This window comes from Leopardus geoffroyi, chromosome B2 (assembly GCF_018350155.1).
Source record: "Leopardus geoffroyi isolate Oge1 chromosome B2, O.geoffroyi_Oge1_pat1.0, whole genome shotgun sequence".
Taxonomy (NCBI): domain Eukaryota; kingdom Metazoa; phylum Chordata; class Mammalia; order Carnivora; family Felidae; genus Leopardus; species Leopardus geoffroyi.
In genome coordinates, this window is record NC_059332.1 from 99640807 (window position 1) to 99661615 (window position 20809).

Consider the following 20809-nt stretch of genomic DNA (forward strand, 5'->3'; position numbering starts at 1 on the left):
GACTTTTATAATACAAATCATAAAGTTAATTTTTGCAAAATTATTCGAAAGCCAAAGGCATCTCCTAATCCTTTGATATTCAAATCATACTCTTTTGAAGGCTCATCATGTCATTATCCTGTGGACGTCAATTTCTTCATAAGTTAACTTGTCTGTCTCAGCCACATCCCAATTGGCCAAGGGATTCGGGTAGGATTCAGTTTTCCCCCATTGCTTTCAAAGACATTTTGTAATCAAACATCCTTTGTAAGACCTGCAATTTCACCTTGCATCAGAGAGTCACAAAGAGGCTAACTAACCTACAAGCAATTTCCTGTGACAGAGAGGATGACAATAGTAGTAAGTAGGGGTGTGCTTAGTGGGGCCTCCGCATTAAAGTTCAGTTTAATATTTTTGTGACAACAGCCTTCATTTCTCCATACAGCCTTATAATTGCAACACTCAGACAATGAACCCTGATAATGAGGACTCCCACATCCAAGAATCTTGTTGTTTGGTAAATGTTTGCTGCTGTTACAGTACCCAAACAAAGATTGTGATAATGGTAAAATACTATAAATTTCTCCATTAAGTTAAGCAGTAACATCAGTCCATGGCAAGTTTTTTTTTTTTCCATATTAATTCTTGAGTCCACTCCCACTTCCTATTGGTTACTTCTGTCACTGGGTTCAGACAATCTGTACACAACTGCCTATATTATCCCCAAAGACTGCTTGGATCCCTTCACACCTGTCACCTCCACTGGTAACACTCTGTTCTTCACATCTACCCTGACCCTATACCCACAGAGCAGCCAGAATGGTCACTTCACCACACCTGAACCCCTCCAGGAGATTCTCACAGCCCTTAAGAAGTCAAGCAAACTCTTGATCACCCTCTAAGCCTCTGCCTAATCATCTCCCTCCCCTTCAGCCTCATCAAGGTATTTCACCTCCTCTCTACTCTCCAGACGTCTGGACCTTTCATTCCTTCTCAACTTAGAGCCCTGGCTCTCCAGACTCTCCACCGCTCCCCCCGCCCCACCCCAACTTAAACCACTCTATTGTCACGCCTCCATTGTCAACATTGTATTTTTGAAGATGGCCCATCAGTGTCTTGCCTTCCCACCACACTGTAGGGTTACTGAAATGGCCTGGTCTGCTTACTTAGCATTACATTCTGTGGGCAGATCAATAAATGTGGTGAGTAAACTGGTCTGTCTGCATCTTCCCTACTCAGAATTCAACCACAACCACATTTCGCGTGAAAATCAAAGACAAGAGCCGCAGAAACTTAAGGTCACATTTTACAAATGTATTCAATGAGTGGCTTGTTTTCTCAGCTCTGAAAACAAACACTTTATTTGCAAGACTGAAATAGCTATTTTCAGAACGTCCTCCAAAAGAGGACCTTCACCCTCTCCCATACCTGTGCCTCTGGAACCATCATTCCCACCAAAAGGCCTCTTATCAAATCTCATCAGTTACAGGGCCATTTCCTCTTACTCTGCCCTCAGTGGAGACAGACTGCTGTTGTTACCTTTTGTATTAAACACTCTTTACGTTCCTAAATATATATATAATTACTTTTTTTAAAGGTGCCACACCTCCCATTCTCCTAAATGTTTCTCTTTTTATGCATCGTCCTTACTCTTGGCCATCTGTGTGGCTTCCTAGGAACTCTTTCCAGCCATCAGTGAAGACACTGAAACTGAACACAGCACCTTGCTCCGTGAGGGGCTGCAGTGACCTCTTCTGAGACCAAAGTCCTTGGCTTCTCGCTGGACCCTTGGCTCATATACCCTGGTGAGACGGGATGCACCCCCACCTCTGTGTTCAGCAAGGCCACATGTTCCTCCCACAGACGGTAACTTCACACCATTATCCTTGACCAGTGACCTCCAAATAGAGTCGCTGCTGCTGTCATTTGGCAGCTGGGAACCTGTCTGGAAGCCTCACCAAGTGTGGGGACGCTTCCTCACTGGCTGGTCCACTTCCTATAATAGTCGCTGCCAGAAGGAAGGCCTGTTTCGTGACAGCTGCCATACTGTGGAAGTTTTCTTTAATCTCGTTGAATCCTGATCACAACCAGTTATCAATACCAGTGAAGCGGGTATTATTTTCTACAATTTATAGATTAGCAACTACGGCTCAAAGAGGACAACATGTTTGCCCAAATAAGACAAAGCGGATATTCAAACTATACGTCCCTGTTCCTCATAACAGAAAAGCCAAATGCCTCTGGTTTTCATTCCTACTGTGCATTACACAAACGACTTTGTTTACACCTTAAATGTCTGTTTGGCCCATGTGTGCAGGCCCTGACCAGGCCCATAAAATTGCTCAGAAATAAAATAATGCCTTAGTAGTCATGGAATGTGGGTCATGTGCCAGGCATGGAGTCAAACAAAAAGGTTCTGCCTAGTAAGCAACCATTTTTCATTTTAATGAGTTTCATTCAAACACAGAGCACTACTATTCTGCAGAAAGACTTCTCAGTGGAATGAACAAAGATCAGCCCCGGATCTCTCTCACCACATTCTAAAGGACCCACACTCAGAGAGAGTAAGGTTTAATATGAAAATACTGCAGTAGAATTAGAGGTTTAAGAAAAGCGCCCCCCACAACTCACCATAGCGAGAAGAAAGCGTGCGATCATGAAGCTGTAATAATCGAATGAGAACGCCGCTGCAAGGCCAAATAAAAATATGCCAGTGCTTGTGGCCCACAAGACAAATCGTCTTCCTATCCTGAAAAATAAGAAGCACACAGCAGAAGCAGCAAGGTATGGTTATCAGAGTTTAAACATCCACTCCAGTTCATGAAAGTGAGCGTGATCTATGTGTTCAATAGCTTCTGTATTGATTGTTATCATCCATTCATTCATTTGGGGGAAATCACAAGTTAACGCAGGATTTCTTCAAGAGGCTGGTCTTCAGTGGGGAGGCCTCTACCCAAGCCGCTCATATACATACATGATCACCCTGGGTGATGCCCAGAGGACCTCCTAACCCAGGATTGGCGAGGGAGAGTGGGGAGGATGTGTCCTTTTGCTCAGAGGACTTCTGCTCTCGGATCTGTCGGATCATCTTCCGTGTCAGGCTGGCTGTGCCCATAGGGGTAAGTTAGCTCTTGCCAGGCCCCTCTAAAAACAGAGCTCTTGGGGCGCCTGGGTGGCGCAGTCGGTTAAGCGTCCGACTTCAGCCAGGTCACGATCTCGCGGTCCGTGAGTTCGAGCCCCGCGTCAGGCTCTGGGCTGATGGCTCAGAGCCTGGAGCCTGTTTCCGATTCTGTGTCTCCCTTTCTCTCTGCCCCTCCCCCGTTCATGCTCTGTCTCTCTCTGTCCCCCCAAAAATAAACATTGAAAAAAAAATTAAAAAAAAAAAAAAACAGAGCTCTTGCCACATTCTGCTCCTAAGAATAAGGTGCTTACCTGCCCTATTATTTTCATAATTGGGAGGGGCATTTCTTTGTCTAAAAAGCAAACAAATCATATTCTCGACAGGTTTTTAAAAATTGAGATATACTTCACATAAAATCCAATCTTTTAAAGTATATAATTCAGTGGCTTTTAGTATATTCAAAAAGTCGTGCAACTCTCATTACTAATTCCAGGACATTTTCATCACTCCAAAAAGAAACTCTGCACCCAGGAACCATCATTCTGCCCTCTCTGCTCCCTCCAGTCCCTGACAACCACCAACCTACTTTCTTTCTCTGCAGAGTTGCCTGTTCTGGACATTTTACATTAACAGAGTCATACAATAGGTGACCTGCTGTGTCCAGCTGCTCTTACTTAGCATTGTGTCCTCAAGTTTCGTCTGTGATATAGCATGTCTCAGTACTTCTTTCCTTTTTGTGTCTAAATAATCCTTTATGGCTGTATCACATTTTGTTTATCTATTCGTCAGCTGATGGACAGTTGGGACTGTTTCCACTTTTTGGCAATTGGGCATAATGCTGCCACGACCGTTTGTGAGCAAGATTTCGTGTGAACTTGTTTTCCCTTGGGTGTATACCTAGGAGTGGAGTTTCTGGATCATATGACAACTCTTTGTTTAACATTTGAGGAAGTGCCAAACTGTTTTCCAAAGTGGCTGCCCTATTTTTACAGTCCCACCAACAGTGTATAAGGGGACCAATTTCTCCACATCCTCAACAACACTTGTCTATTATTGTCTGTCTTTTTTTTTTTTAAGTGAGAGAGAGAGAATGCAGGTGAGCAGGGGAGAGGAGCAGTGGGGAGAAAGGGAGAGAGAGAGAGAGAGAGAGAGAGAGAGAGAGAGAGAGAGAATCCTAAGCAGGCTCCACATTGTGGAGCCTGATTCGGGACTTGATCCCACAACCCTGGGATCATGACCTGAGCTGAAATCAAGAGTCGGACACTCAACTGACTGAGACACCCAGGTGCCCCATTGTCTTTTTGATTACAGCCAACCTAGTGCGTGTGCAAGGATATCGCATCGTGGTTTTGATTTACATTTTCCTTAATGATTAATGATGTTGAGCATTTTTATATGTGCTTATTGGCCATTTGCATATATTCTTTAAAGAAACATCTGTTGGGGCGCCTGGGTGGCTCAGTCAGTTGAGCATTCGACTTCGGCTCAGGTCATGATCTCGCGGTCTGTGAGTTCGAGCCCCACGTCGGGCTCTGTGCTGACAGCTCAGAGCCTGGAGCTTGCTTCGGATTCTGTGTCTCCCTCTCTCTCTGCCCCTCCCCCGCTCATACTCTGTCTCTCTCTGTCTCAAAAATAAATAAAAACATCAAATAAAAAAAAAAGAAACATCTATCCAAATCCTTTGCCCATTCTTAAACTGGGTTCTCTTTCTCTTGTTGAGTTGTAAGAGTTCTTTATATCTTTGGAATACTGGACTCCTATTAGATAAATGATTTACAAATATTTTCTCCCTGACAGATAATTTTAAGGCAAAAGAATATAGTCCTGAGATTCCAACCAACACGTTTGCCTGGTAGAACAGAGGATAGGTAAGCAAATAAAAACTGTCCTCTGTACACGCTCAGCCTTCTCTGCTCCCCCCACACACTAGTAGGGATGGTTGGTCCTACACATGCATGTGCTTCAATCTCATCTGAGCCCTGAATGCCATTTCAAACCTTTTACCCATCCCCAATCAACTTCCTCGACCACCCACAATGTCTCCACCACCCATCTCCTGCAGAGAACAGAGACCATCAAAGAGAAAGCCCCACAACCTCCTATTCTGCCCACTTGTCAACACAACCTGAATCTGTGTTCAGCTTTCTCTTCTCTCCTCTCCAGGGACACAAATACTTTTCTCTCCAAATACCATTTTGCGATCTTTGAATTGGACCATGCCTCTTCCCACCTCCTCTGAGAACTTATTCTAACAATTACTTTTTTTTTCCCTCTATGTTTCTCTCTCCTCTGACTCTTCCCTTTCAGTTTAAGTCTTTTCCAACCAAAGACAAGAACCGCTGGATCCCATCACTCCTTCAGCCTCATTGCACCTTGCATTTCCTCCACTGATGGCATCTCTGAAAGGAATATCTACTTCCTCAACTCCTACATTTCCTTAGCCATGACCACCAGGTTGCAACTGGCTTTTCTGAGATTAGCTCTTCAGTCACCAGGGACCTCCAGGTTGCCTCTCTCAGTCCTTATTTGCTTACCTTCTCTACTGCCACTGGCCACACCCACTCCTGAGGGACCGCTCTCCATCAGCTTGTAGAACCCCACTCTCCAGGTTTGGCTCATATCACCCTGGTGGCCTACCTGTCTCCATGCTGGCATTTCCTAAAGTCCACCAAATTATGTCAGTTTCAAAACGCCTTCTCAGGCACCTGGGTGGCTCAGTCATTAAGCATCTGACTTCAGCTCAGATCATGATTCAGTCTGGATTGGGTGAGCTCGTGCCCTGCTTCAGGTGAGCACGAGCCCCGCTTCGGGTGAACCCTGCTTCGGATGGGCCCTGCTTCTCTCTCCCTCTCTCCTCCTCTGCCCCTCCTGGGCTTCCTTCTCTCTCTCTGCCCCTTGCTCATTTGCGCTCTCTTTCTCTCTCTCTCTCAAAATACATACATACATACATACATACCTCCTCAATATGTGTCCATCCTTCCCTCTCTGCCCCTCCTGCTTTCATTCAGACCTTCACCATTTTCTACAGCCCCCATCCTCAGGGCCTCCCACCCAGTCCTCCTAACATCACACCAGTGTACCCCCCCACACTGCCCAGAAATAAAACAATCCCAGATGCGGTTTTGCATCACTTGGTTTATCCATCCTATGCTTCTGCCAAACTGACCTCCTCACAATTCCCTGAATGTGCCAGGCTCTCTCAAGACATGAAGTTGTTCCTTCTCCCTTAGAAAGTCTTCCCCATTGTGTGTTTAAAAGCCAGGTCAAGGGGCACCTGGGTGGCTCAGTCAGTTAAGCGGCCGACTTCGGCTCAGGTCATGATCTCGCGGTCCGTGAGTTCGAGTCCCACGTCAGGCTCTGTGCCGACAGCTCAGAGCCTGGAGCCTGTTTCAGATTCTGTGTCTCCCTCTCTCTGACCCTCCCCCATTCATGCTCTGTCTCTCTCTGTCTCAAAAATAAATAAACGTTAAAAAAAAATTAAAGAAAAAAAAAAAAGCCAGGTCAAAGGTGCAGCCTTTTCTGACCATCCTCTGGGGTCTCGTGGCAGAAAGGAAGAGACAATACAATATAGTAGTTAGGTACCCGGGCCTGGGTTCAAATCCCAGCTCTGCTGCTTTACTTTCCAGGTTGACCTTCTGTCCTTCCTTTTCCGCACTGGTATTTAAAATAGGGCCAATGATGTTTACCTCACAGACTTTTTTAAGTAATTACATGAGATAATACAGAAGACATTTAAAATAGCTCATAGAAAATGGTCCATAAAAGTGAGCTATTTTTTTTCCCCATTATTTTAGAGAGAGAGAGAGCAAGTAGGGCAGAGAGACAGAGAGAATCCCAACCAGGCAGCACAGAGCCCAAGGTGGAGCTCGACCCCACCACCCCAGCATCATGACCTGAGCCAAACCAAGAGTCAGATGCTCAACTCTTGTGGTTTTGATTCACATTTAGTGCTGTTGAGCATCTTTCCATGTGTCTGTTGGCCATCTGCCTGGCTTCTCTGGGAAAACATCTATTCATATCTTCTGTTCATTTTTTAATCAGATTGGAGGGTTTTTTCTGGTGTTGAGTTGCCTAAGTTCTTTATACCCTTTGGATATTATTCCCTCATTGGATATATCATTAGCAAATATCTTCTTCCTTTTGTTGATGGTTTCCTTTGTTGCACAAAAGCTCTTTATTTTAGTGTAGTCCTCATAGTTTATTTTTGCTTTTGTTTCCCTTGCCTGAGGAGACATTTCTAGAAAAATGTTGCTTTAGGCCAATGTCAATGAAATTACTGTCAATGTGTTCTTCCAGGAGTTTTATGGTTTTAGGTCTCATATTCAGGTTTTTAATCCATTTTGAGTTTATTTTTGTGTACGATGTAAGAAAATGGTCCAGTTCCATTCTTGTCCAGTTTTCCCAGCACGATTTATTGAATAGTCTTTTACCCATTTTAGATTCTTGCCTCCTTTGTTATAGATTAATTGACCATATAAGTGTGACTTTATTTCTGGGCTCTGTAATGGCATTTTTTAATTTTTATATTTGTTACTGGTAGATATAAACATAATTAATTTATATATATTGATAACCTATCCAGCAACATCATTAAATGCTCATTAATTCCAATGATTCTTCTGCTGGATTTTCTTCATACAGAATTGTAATGGCTAAAAATAATGACTTTTTTGTCTTCTTTCTTTCCATTTATGCCTCCCCCCTCCCCCCACCCCTGCTCCTCCCTCTCTCTTTTATTTCTCTTTTGCTTTACAGTAATAGGATATCCAGTATAATACTAAGCAGAAGCAGTGTTTCATACATCCTTATGTATTCCTGATTCCAAGGGAAAGCTTTCAATATTTCACAGTTAAGATGTTCATGGTAGATTTCTTTGTAGACACCTGTAATTGGGTTAAGGACATTCTTCCACTTTTAGTTTTTATCATGAATGGATTTTGAAATTTATCAAATGTTTTTCCTGTATTCATTAAGTGGATAATATGAATTTTGTCTTCTAATCTATTAATGTGGTAAATTCCACTAATTATTTTTTTTTAATGTTTATGAGAGAGAGACAGAGCATGCAAGCAGGGGACGGGCAGAGAGAGAGGGAGAGAGAGAATCCCAAGCAGGACACCGAGTTTGATCCCACAAACCGTGAGATCATGACCTGAGTGGAAATCAAGAGTCAGAGGCTTAACCGACTAAGCCACCTAGGCGTCCCTGATAAGTTTCCAATATTAAGTATATTTCAGACCTTATCCCTCTGCCTTCATGAATTTTAATTTCTCATATTTTCCAACTGTCTCTCTTATGTTTACTATTGATAATTTTTTCTGAGCTCTTATCAATTTTACTCATTCTTTCTCTAGTTATATGTAATAGGTTGTTAAAACTGCCCAGGAATCTGTCACTTATTATGGTTTTTTTTATAGATGTTCTAGGTAGTTATTCTTCAATTTTATGTCATTTTAAAATACAATTTCCAGGGACACCTGGCTGGTTTAGGCAGTGGAACATGCAACTCTTGATCTTGGGGTCATGAGTTTGAGCTCCATGTTGGGCAAAGACCTTACTCAAATAAATAAATAAATAAATAAATAAATAAATAAATAAAGTACAGAGCCCGTGTCAAGCTCTGTGCTGACAGTGTAGAGCCTACTTAGGATTCTCTCTCTCCTCTCTCTCACTGCCCCTTTCCCACTCATGTGTGCATGCTCACTCTCTAAATAAATATTTAAAAAACAAAAATAAAATACAATTTCCAGATTTTTACTAATAATTTCAGGCTTGTCTTCTATTTGTTTAACAGCAGTAAGCATAGTGAATTTTTATCTGTGCCTGACAATTCCAGTATTTCAATTCTTCTTTGTGCAGAAGGTCTGCTTTGGGGGCCTATTGCTTCTACTGACTCTCACTCATGGTGCCTTTTAATCATGTTTTTGGCTTTGACGGACCTAATTTCCACATTCCAGGAAGATGGTTATGGAACAGAAGATTCTTTTTTAATGCTTTTTTTTAAGTTTATTTATTTATTTATTTATTTTGAGAGAGAGAGAGAGAGATAACCAGCAGGGGAGGGGCAGAGAGAGAAGGGGACAGAGGATCTGAAGCAGGCTCTGTGCTATCAGCAGAGAACCCAATGTGGGGCTCGAACTTGCAAACTGCAAGATCATGATCTAAGTTGAAGTCAGACACTTAACTGACTGAGCCACCCAGGTGCCCTGGAATAGAAGATTCTTTTTTTAAATTTTTTTTAATGTTTATTTATTTTTGACAGAGAGAGAGAAAGACAGAGCATGAACGGGGGAGGGGCAGAGAGAGAGGGAGACAGAATCTGAAGCAGGCTCCAGGCTCTGTGCTGTCCCACAGACCGCGAGATCATGACCTGAGCTGAAGTCGGATGCTCAATCGACTGAGCCACCCAGGTGTCCCTGCAATAGAAGATTCTTAAACATAGTAACATAACTTCATCCACCAAATAGTAACTAGACTCCACTTCTGCCTTAATTTCATTATTCAAATGCCACCTCCTGGGATAGGGTTAAGGGTGGGAAGACCTAGGCACTCCTCCCTTTAGGCTTCCATAGATTTCGCCTCCATTTGTTCTCACTTCTCCTATGGCCCTGGCCACAACAAAGCCCTATCATTTTATTTTGGACATGTTTGTCAGTCCCATTAGACTAGCACATCCCAAGGGTGGGATTTGGACCTAAGCTGTTGCCCTCAGGTTCCCAGGGCCCAGCATATGGCTGTAACACTCACAACTATGGGGACCAGAGAAGTTCATTTCTGTGCTTTAGCACAGGTACTTTAAGTACAGTCCTTGTCCACACAGAGATGAACTTTGCCTTATTTAAGGGCTATGTATTCATTTTAATGTGTGTGTGTGTTTTTAAGAAAATATGGCTGGTGTATCAAAGCCACAATTTCATAGATATTATTGCTTAGAACCAGGCTACACTTCTTAAAAAACAAGTTTATTTTTAGAAAATTAGATAGATAGATAGATAGATAGATAGATAGATACAGATACATATATGTTGATATTCAAATAGTAACCAGTATTTATTGAGTGGTTATATGTCCAAGGTACTTTTTTTACTATTTTTGCAATAACCCTTTGAAGTGAGTGCTATTATTTTCATCACCAGCTTATAGACTACTTTCTGAAACAGAGGTTATGCAATTTGCCTAGGGCTCATGGCTAATAAGTGGTAGAACCAGGGTCTGAACCCAGGCAGACTGTCTTCAAAACCCATCCTCTAACACTATGGTTTTTTGTGTGCCTCTAAATAACAGATGAGCAAAGAGGCAGGTATTTAGATAGGAGGTATGAAAATGACTAAAGCTTTGAACACAATTCCTTGACCTTTAAGAAAACCAGATAGGAAAATGAACCCTGATGCAGCAAACTTAAATATTTCATTTTACCTGTCAGAAAGGTAGCCAAAAATCATCGCTCCCAGCAGGACTCCCACCATAAACACAGGCTGGATCACCTTTGCAAACCATTCTCGGTTACAGACCAGATCCCACTGAGTCACCACGGTGCTGTCCCACTTGCTCTTGTCATAGACATAGCCATCCACGCAAGGAAAGCTACTCTTACGGCCACTGTAATCATAGTTCAAACCAGATTTGTCATCTCTCCGGAATCTGTGACAACTTGTGAGCTCCCAGACCTCACCGTTCTGTAGCTGCACTATAATGTGATCTTCGTGGCCTGTGAAAAACAGGATCCAGATGTCCTCCAACCTCCAACTAGAGATATTGTGGAAAAGAACCCGACTCACGTTGCCTGGGGGCCTGCAGGTATGGTAGGGGGACACTGTCATGAACACAGAAGCCAAGTAGTGGATACCACAAGAGATGTTCTGGAAAGCACATATAAAATAGAGGAATATCTGAAATCTGCAAAGAGAAGAAAAGCAAGTTATTATATCCAACCTACAGGCTAAAAAAGACTATAAGCAAATATGAAGGGTGTTCATCATGGTTAGCTTAATATATATATAGATGAATAAATACAGAAATAATTATAGATATGTAATATATACATAACATGTTAGTATATACACATAGCTCTGTCTGGTAGGAGGGCCTAGAAGCAATGACACTGAGACAGGGAAACTAAAGGGACTGCTTTTTTTGCTCCTTTTACTGTTTCTGTTCTTGCTAGGACCTATACCCCCACCTTACACATGCCTTGTAGAACAGGTAATATATGTCCTCCTTGTAAAGGCCAGGGAGTTAATGATTTCTTTGGAGTCTTCCAGCACGGGAGATAGCATCGAGGGAGTGACCAGGTAGGGCCAAGACCACTAACTCATCAAGACACCTGGTGCCAGGTCGTAAGTGACCTATGCAGAACACCTGAACGCTCGTCTTTGGTCCTGGATGTTTGAGAAGACACGTGCACCAGACCACTGTCCCCAATAAAAACCCCAGACTCCAAGCAAATATGGAACTCAGTCTCCTTTCCTTTCTGAGTCTCCCAGATGCTCTGTCTCTATCTGCTCTCTCTAGGTCTTCGATAAACTCTGTCCTCACTTCCTCTTGGCTCACATTTGATTTGTATTCTCCACGAAGCCAAGGACCCTCTTGGCTGGTCCTCAAACCCAGCCAGCCTGCATCAACATCTCAATAGCAACAAGCACACCCAGGGCCCAGATCTTGTTTTCTTTTTTTTTTTTTTTTTTTCAACGTTTATTTATTTTTGGGACAGAGAGAGACAGAGCATGAACGGGGGAGGGGCCGAGAGAGAGGGAGACACAGAATCGGAAACAGGCTCCAGGCTCCGAGCCATCAGCCCAGAGCCTGACGCGGGGCTCGAACTCACGGACCGCGAGATCGTGACCTGGCTGAAGTCGGACGCTTAACCGACTGCGCCACCCAGGCGCCCCCAGATCTTGTTTTCTAAATACCATCCTTCAATAAAAGAAACCAGGAAAAATGGCTCATTTAAGACCAAGTCAGGGAAAACGAAAAACATGCCTAATGCTTTAGGTATGCTTGCGGTATCAGAAAGTAAGGAAGCGCTCAAAATACAAAATGATGGGGGCATGTTAAAGGGACACAGGAACCAATCTGAATAACCTCCCAAATGGGCAAGTTTGAAACAATTTGAGCAAAAAAATAAATAGCACGGTATCCCAAAGTATAAAATAAATATACAAGTCTATACTGTGATGTTTAATTTTATGTCAACATGACTGGGCTGGTAAACATGATATCTGGATGTGTCTATGAGGTTGTCTCTGGATGAGATTAGCATTTGAATCGGTAGACTGAGTGAAGAAGAGGGCCCTCATCAGTGGGCGGGCATCATCCAATCCAGGGAGGACCTGAACAAGAACAAAAGGTGGAGGCAGGGCAAATTTGACCCATCTACTCCTACTCTTAGACATTGGCATCCCTGGTTCTCAGGCTTTTGGACTCAGGCTGATACAGGGAAATTGAAGACTCCATAAAAACCTGTCTTTTGCTCCTTTTCCTGCTTCTATTCTTGCTAGCACCTGCACCCCCGCTTTACATATGGCTGAGAATGCAAACAGTGTATGTCCTCCTTGTAAGGTACGAGGAGTTAATGATTTCTTCAGAATGGATAACATCTAAGGAAGGACCAGGTGAGAATGACCAATGAAGCTGTCATATGCATATTCCAGACCACCAGCACTAGACATCTTGAAGCCAAGGCCCCCTGGCTCCAAGCAATAGCACTTGGGTCCTCATCTTTGCTCTGAGTCCTGGATGCCTGAGAGGACACATACACCAGGTCACGATCCTCAATAAAACCCCCCAGACCCCGAACAAATACAAGACTTCCTCCTTTCCTTTCTGAGTCTTCCAGAAGCTCTGTCTGTACCTGCAGTCTCTCTACAGTTTGAATAAACTCTGCTTTCACCTCCTGCTGGCTCGAGTTTGATTTCTATCCTGTGCACAGACAAGGACCTTCCTGGCTGATCCTGTGGGACCCCTTCTGGGTCCTCGAACCCAGCCTGCCAGTATCTGAACCAGGACTTACATCATCAGCCCCCCCAATTTTCAGGCCTTCAGACTTAGACCTCACAAATACGCCACCAGCTTTCCTGGATCTCCAGCCTACAGACAGCACATTGTGGGACTTGACTGTCTCCATAATTGTGTGAACAAATTCTTACAATAAATCTCTTATCTACATCTCTATGTATGTCCTATTTGTTCTGTTTTTCTAGATCTTGATGACTATAGGTTTTGGTACTGAAAGTAGTTCTAAAGGAACAGAATTTTAAGAATGAGCTTTCTGAATTGGTACTGGGGTTTCTGGAATTGGTTGTCTAATCTGATTAGATTGAAAAACACTAATGGCTATTTCCAGCAGTAGAGAACACTGATAATCCGTGGTGTGCACTGTTTAGAGAAACACACAAAATATCTGTGTTGGACGCTCATAATCAACCACTTAGAAGAAGCAAGGGGCTAAGTGACTTTGTATTTGAAAATTTCAACCATTTTTTGAAAACTAAAGGAATGTAATGGCATTGGTTGGTTGCTCCTATTGTCGTTGGATAAATTAATGAAAGAAAACAGATGAGCTCAAGGAATTTGAATCCCCAGTTCAAGCAATGCCTAAACAACCTAAGAATTTCTAAGGTGAACCTTGAAAGAGATCCTTATCTCCTGTAGCCACAGGCCCGAAAATCAAACACAGAACCTCATCCTGGGAGCAGCTGAATGACAGTGTCTAATTGGCCTCTTTGCATATGCCCCAAATCAGTGTCCAATATATGGTGCTATTTCTCAAATAGTCAGCACTCACGGGTCCAGGAATCGAGGCGTGGAAATGAGGGCTGTAGCACTCACTTTTACACCTAGCGATCCCCTAACAAAATTTTTGCTTCCTGTTCCCATAATCTTACGCTCTGCTAGCCTCAAGATCTTAGTTCCAGAGGGAAGAATACTGCCACCAGGGGACACAACAGCAATTCCACTGACCTGGAAATAAAGACTGTTGCCTGACCACTTTGGGTTCCTCAGGCGTCTGAATCAAAAGGCAAAGCAGGGAGTTACAGTGTTGGCTGGGGTGAAGGATCCTGAATATCAAGGGGAAATTGACACCACGATGGAGGTAAGAAAGAGTATGTCTGCAATACAGGAGATTCCTTAGGGTATCTCCTTAGCATTACCATGCCCTGTGAATTAGGTCAATGGGAAATTACAACAACCCAATCCAGGCAGGAATATTAATGGCCCAGACCCTTCAAGGATTAAAGGGTGGGTCACTTTATCAGGTAAAGGTCCACAGGCAACTGAGGTTCTTGCTTAAGGCGAAGGGAATAGAGAATGGGTCCTGAAAAGAAGGTAGTTATACTAAATACCACCTACAACCACATGACCAGTTATAGAAACAAGGGCTGTAATTATCATGAGTATTTCTTCTCTAAAAAAAAAAAAAGTTTATTTTTTGAGAGAGAGACAGTGTGTGTGCCAGTGGGGGAGGGGAGGACAGAGAGGGAGAAAGAGAATCTCAAGCAAGCTCTGCACTGTCAGCACAGAGCCCAGTGTGGGGCTCGAACCCATGACCGCAAGATCACGACCCAAGCCGATGTCAAGAGTCTGACATTTAACCAACTGAGCCACCAGGCACTGCGAGTATTTCTTCTTTATTTTGTTATGAACGCTTGTGTATATATAGACATATATTAAGCAAATGTCTTTGTTTTCTTCCTTATTGTCTCCTCATATAACATAAGATGTATTGACATATAAGTATTTAAATAGTTTTACACCATAATATTTAAGTTACGGGATATCAAAAAAAGAGTAAACATCATCCAAGGACTTTATGTCCCCTTCTGGGAAAGGGATTAGTGTATTTAGTTGTATGTTGGATAGTTGTATCATGTTGGGTGGAATTAGGACCTTGTTATTGTCTTTATTTAGAGATCAAGTTTGGTGTAAAGAGATCCATATGGGTTGCAAGTTGACAAGGGGTGAACCTATGATGGTTAATTTTATGAATCAACTTGACTGGGCCAAGGGGATGCCCAGACAGTTGGCAAAACATTATATCTGTGTGCGTCTGTGAGGGATCTCCAGACGAGACTGGCATTTGAACCTGTAAAGTGAGTAAACATCATCTTCACCAATGTGGGTGGGCATCACCCAACCTGTTGAGAACCTGAAGAGAACAAAAAAGCCAAGGAAGTACTAATTCACTTTCTTTGCGTGGACTGAGACCTCCATGTTATCATGCCCTCAGACATCTTGTGCCCCCGTGCTCCTGGATCAGACTCTGCCTGGGGTTTACACCATCAACCCTGTGGTTCTCAGACCTTGGGACTGGGACTGAATTGCACCATTGGTTTTCCCAGGTCTCTGGCTTGCACAGAGCACACTGTGGGACTTCTCACTTCTATAATTGTGTGAGCCAATTCCTGTAATAGATCTCCTCTTATCTACATCTATGTGTCTCTATTTATATATCCTATCAATTGTGTTTTTCTGGAGAATCCTGATAAATATACCACTTGGTATAAATAAATGGTTGAACAAACAAGTACAAACGAGAGATGAAACTAATCTTTCTTCTAGTAGAATTCCAAATACTATCTGCAGATATTCCCCCTCTATGGGAGATGGAGTTTCATTCCTACCCTTTACTCCTGAAGGGCAGGCTAAGACACAGTGACTCCTTTCCAAAGAATAGGATAGGAAAAGAAGGGGGAGTGTTTTGATGGCTCAGTCAGTTGAGCATGGGACTCTTGATTTCAGCTCAGGTCATGATCCTGGGGTCATAGGATTGAGCCCTGTGTGGAGCTCTGAGCTGAGCGTGGAGCCTGCTTAGGATTCTCTCTCTCTCTCTCTCTCTCTCTCTCTCTCTCTTTCCTCCCCCTCTCCTCCTGTCATGCACACACACTCTCTCTCTCAAAACAAACAAAAAAAAAAAAAACAAAGAAGGAAAAAGGAAAGAATAGTAACTTTACAGTGGGAGAAATCAGGCAAATCCTATCTTAACCAAATGTTGAAGGTTAATACCCCCAATGATGTTATGTGGATATCATGTACTTCCTCATATGATGTGATCATCAAGCACTTCACACCTCGGCGACATCTCCCAAAAGCCATAATCCCAGTCTATCCAGGAGAAAAACAGTAAAAAATCCCAGACTGTAGGACATTCTACAGGTTTCCAGGCCAATATGCCTAAAGACCACCAAGGTCATTAAAAACAAAACAAGGGGAGACTGAGAAACTACCACAGACCAGAGGAGACTGGGATAACATATCAACTAAATGCAGTGTCGTACCCTGGATTAGATCCTGCAACAGGAAGAGAATGTGAGTGGGAAAACTGGTGAAAGCCTGGAGTTTAGTTGATAGTAATATACTAATGTCAGCTTCCTACTTTGCCAAATATGCCGTGGTGATGTAAGACGTTAACAATGGGGAAAACTGGGTGAGGGACATACAGGAACTATCTTTGCAACTTTTCTGTAAATCTAAAATGATCCAAAAATTATTTATTCAAAATTTAAAAGTAAATGTAAAGTCTCCAAATTTACAGACTCAAACCAACAAGCAGTGACATATTCTCCGAAGTAAAAATTGTCTCACAAGGACAACTGTGCCCATAGGACGGCAGGGTAAAATATAGAAAATGTGGATTTCCCCATTAATTTCAGACCCCTGGAATCAGGATAGAACAGCCCCCTTTGGGCAGGTGGTTTCAATATTCAATTTTAAAATGATCAGTTCGGACAACGAGGAACATTACTGTAAAACCGTTATAACAGGAAGTAGAAAATAGGTCCTGCCAGATCACACTGAGCCAAACTGCACTGTTGATACATACAATCTTTATCTCCCTGCCTGCTTTTCGGAGCTGCCCATCGCCCTGGTCCTGGTGTGCCTTCTATCTGGAAGGCATTTCTGACCCTCCTGTAGCTCACTTGTTCTCAAATGTTTTGTTCTCAGGAGCCTTTGTATCCTTAAAAGTGTTGAGGGTCCCAAGGGTCTTTTCTTTATGTGAGTCGTCAGTATGTATTAGAAATTAAAAAGGAGAAAATTTTTAACATTTATTCATCCACTTAAACATAACAGGAATAAGCCGTTAAAGAACATATAGCCATAGTTTTCAAAACAAAATGAAACAAAATTAGTGAGCAGCATGGTGTTGTTTTACATTTAAGATTTAGATTAATGGGGTACCCGGGTGGCTCAGTCCATTAATCAAGCGTCCGACTTGGCTCGGGTCATGATCTCACAGTTTGTGAGTTCGAGCCCCATGTTGGGCTCTGTTCTGACAGCTCAGAGCCTGGAACTTGCTTTGGATTCTGTGTCTCCCTCTCTCTCTTCCTCTCTCTCTCCCTCTCTCCCAAATAAATTAACATTAAAAAATTTTAAATTTAGATTAACGGAAGACAGCTAGTTTTTCATACCAGTGTCTGCATTCCAGCTGATGCATTCTCACGTGTCGGCTAGCCTCTGGAAAACTCCACTGTGCCTTCATGAGAGAGTGAGACTAAACGAGTCAACTAATGTCTCTGTGTTACCATGACAGCAGCTGGGATCTTGCAGACCCAGAGATGTGCAGGTCTCACACCGTGACAACTGCTGGCCTCACTTGTCCCTGTCGCAGCACCTCCTCTCCACGGCTCTGCTCCCTCCACGCTAACCACCTCCATCCGGCCCCTCCTCATCCCCCACTGCCTGCTTCTCTCACGTCCACCCTTTCTATTTGCTTCCCCTGCTCCGCCATCTCTCATTTGCTCACCTCCTCCCCCATTTCTTTCTTTCCCTTCTCTGACCACCGTATACAGCTGAAGTACCTTCTGTTATATACGTGTATTTTTTAACGAACGTCAGGTGAATGCTTTCTATTCCTCTACCAAATCAACAGCCACCAAAAAAATCCCACAAAAGGCTGAACGACAGTCCCATAAAGGTAGGAACGGTGCTTCAATCACGTTAGTCTATCCCGTGGTGCCCAGAATGGTGTGCCGTGCAATGTATACAGAATGTCATAGAATCCCTCCGGGTAAAAGGGACAGTGCTGAGGTTAATGCATACTCAGTACCTCTGATAGGGAGAGGTGTTCACGAGGCCAGTGTATGGGGGGTGCCCGGGCGGCTCAGTCAGTTAAGCGTCTGACTCTTGATTTCAGCTCAGGCCATGATCTCATGGTTCATGGGTTTGAGCCCCGTGTCAGGCTCCGTGATGACAGCACAGAGCCTGCAAGGGATTCTCTCTCTTCCTCTCTCTCTGCCATTCCCCTGCGCACGCTCTCTCTAAATAAACAAATCAACTTAAAAAAAAAAAAAAGAGGCCAGTGTCTAAAAAATTTTTACTGGGTTCTCCACCAGCAAAAAAAATGAATGTGTGTGTGGGCACAGATGTATAAAATGAGCATATCTGGATACACATATTCCCAGATTAAAGTGACATACATATGATGCATATGGAAATATAAAGTCATATATATTTACTTACACGTATACATTCGTGTACAAAGTAGGTGTTTTCATGGTGCTCCAAAGAATCATCTTTGCCCGCCAGAGGGGTGAACACACCTCACCTGGGAGGCTATCACAAAGTGGCAACGCTAAGCAAAGTCATAGAAGTGGTGCCGTGAAGCTGTCAAGCTGGCAACGTCCCCAAGTCCTCGGGGATGACTGCCAAGCTGGCACGTGGCCACGGTTCCTCACTTCTCATAGAAACCCACGTCGATAAAGAAGTAAAATGGAATCAATGTAACATATTGTGGCCATCAAGACACCACACGCTGGAGCTGGCCACGGTTTCAAGGCTGAACTCTATATTTGGCACTGGCCCCAGCAGCTAGTTCAGAAAAGAAAAACACAAAGCAAAAGGCAAGCAAGCAACAAGTGGCTTTTTTTCTAGCAACAGAAAGGGAGGGAGAACACACAAATACTATTCTCAGAGTATGGGATGGGCAGCCAAGAAAAGAGCCTAGAGCGCTAAAGCCTGAGTCCTTGCAGCTAAAAGGAGCCAGCTCTGTTTTTCTAGAAAAGGTGCCCCTGCCCAAAGAAAAAACTATCAGAAATCTGCCTCAGTCTATTCCATACAGAGGGACCGGTTAGGAACAGCAGGCTGGGAAGACAAGCCTGAGTTGCTGTGACTCAATAGACCCCGAGAAGCTAAGATCACAGCTTGAAATGGTGGCGCCTGAACCCTCACCCCTGCAGGTCACTAGCCCACATGCATGGGCTACTAGATATCACTGGAGAGCCACAGGGTCGGGCTCTGCCCTTGGCCTGCACACACTATGCTACTTGTGAGCACCTGGCGTGGTTGGTGGGTCACCTGCCCCAGGGAACAGGCTTGTGAATTCAGGAAGTGTTCCTTCCTTCCCCGGCAATTTCTCAGGGAGCACTTTCCAGCCTGCAAGGATGATGGATAACAGGATAGAAGGATCCTGTTAGACAATTCCATCTGAGTGGTTCTGCTTCTGTCAGGCAGATTCTAGATTCTGTTGTGCCTGTTCTTGCATAGCAGAGGCTTCCCATTTCCCTCATCCAGGTTACACCTGTTGCTTACGCTATACAGGACACCTTATTCGGCACTGTCTGGGTGGGTTACTGTGCCTATTCTACTAACACTGTATGTTGGATCACACACGTTAGCATCTGGGTTGGTACCTAAGTAGTTTCTTCCCCTGGAATGGCTCCACCGTTGAAAAGTTCACATTCTGCTGACCGTAACCTCCCACTCTCCCCCATATCCCCGAGTCCTTCCCATTGACCCCATCCCCAGCACCATCCAGGTGCCCAGTCTTTGGATCCCACCAGCTTCTTTAGTTTATTGCCACCTTCCTGGCTTCAATTCCTTCCCCAGCCAGCCTGAATCCCACAGTCAACACTAGAACTACTTACACACACACACACACACACACCCCAACAGAGCATCCACCACAGCAACCTCTGAGACTAGGATTTGTCTTCTCTATCCCACCCCTAGTGATTGTGGTTCAGGAGGTCTGAGGTAAGATCCAGAACTCTATACAAGCTTAAAACGCTTCCTAAGAGACTCTGACATGGATGAGAAACACCACCCCGGGAAATCAAAATCTTCGGTTGAATTATCTGTTGATACAAGATTTGACGTTGAAAATATTTAACAGTTGTTGTGGAGCCACTGGGACTCTCCTAAACAGCTTGTGAGGGTGTAATTTGTCACAGCCGCTTCGCACATCTGTCTGGCAGCTGACCACATGCACACTCGGCCAGAGGGATTCCTCTCCCAGGTACGTACCCAACGAAATGCATACACAAGGACCTTAAAATACATAGATGAGAGGAACTATGTGTGATAAACTCAACCTGGAGACAATATAAATGTCTGTTAACAGTGAGTGAATGAACTGTGGAATATTCGTGTCATGACATCCTGTATGCCGGTGAAAATCAACAAACTACCATGGCGCTCAATGTGGGTGACCCCCTCACCCCGTATATGATGTTGAACAAAAGAAGCCCAACCAAAAGTACGTGATTTTTTACTCCACTTATTTAAGTTTAGAATCAGACAAAACTAACCTGTGGCCATAGCTATGAGGACAGTGGTGGCTGGGGGAGGGGAGAGGATATTGCTTGAGAGAGGGCATGAGAAGGGGTGGTCTGGTGGTGTTCACTTTATGATGATTCATCAGGTTGTAGAGTACGGTGTGTACTTTTCTGTATACATGTAATATATCAATTTACACGTTTTATATCTGCAAGACCC

General features: G+C 43.6%; 1 protein-coding gene across 3 annotated transcripts in view; it reads right to left on the bottom strand.

Annotated features, from left to right (window-relative positions):
• SLC22A16 (solute carrier family 22 member 16) overlaps nucleotides 1-20809 on the bottom strand; it is a 42009-nt gene that overhangs the window by 16906 nt on the left and 4294 nt on the right. For 2 of the 3 annotated variants that reach the window (XM_045499279.1, XM_045499281.1), the window contains exons 2-3: nucleotides 10517-10996; nucleotides 2611-2728 (exon numbers count right to left, since the gene is read on the bottom strand). In XM_045499279.1, the coding sequence (XP_045355235.1) occupies nucleotides 2611-2728; nucleotides 10517-10996 (598 nt within the window). Of the gene's footprint in view, nucleotides 1-2610; nucleotides 2729-10516; nucleotides 10997-16132; nucleotides 16289-20809 lie in introns of those variants that run through there. The other variant, XM_045499280.1, reaches the window with a different exon arrangement.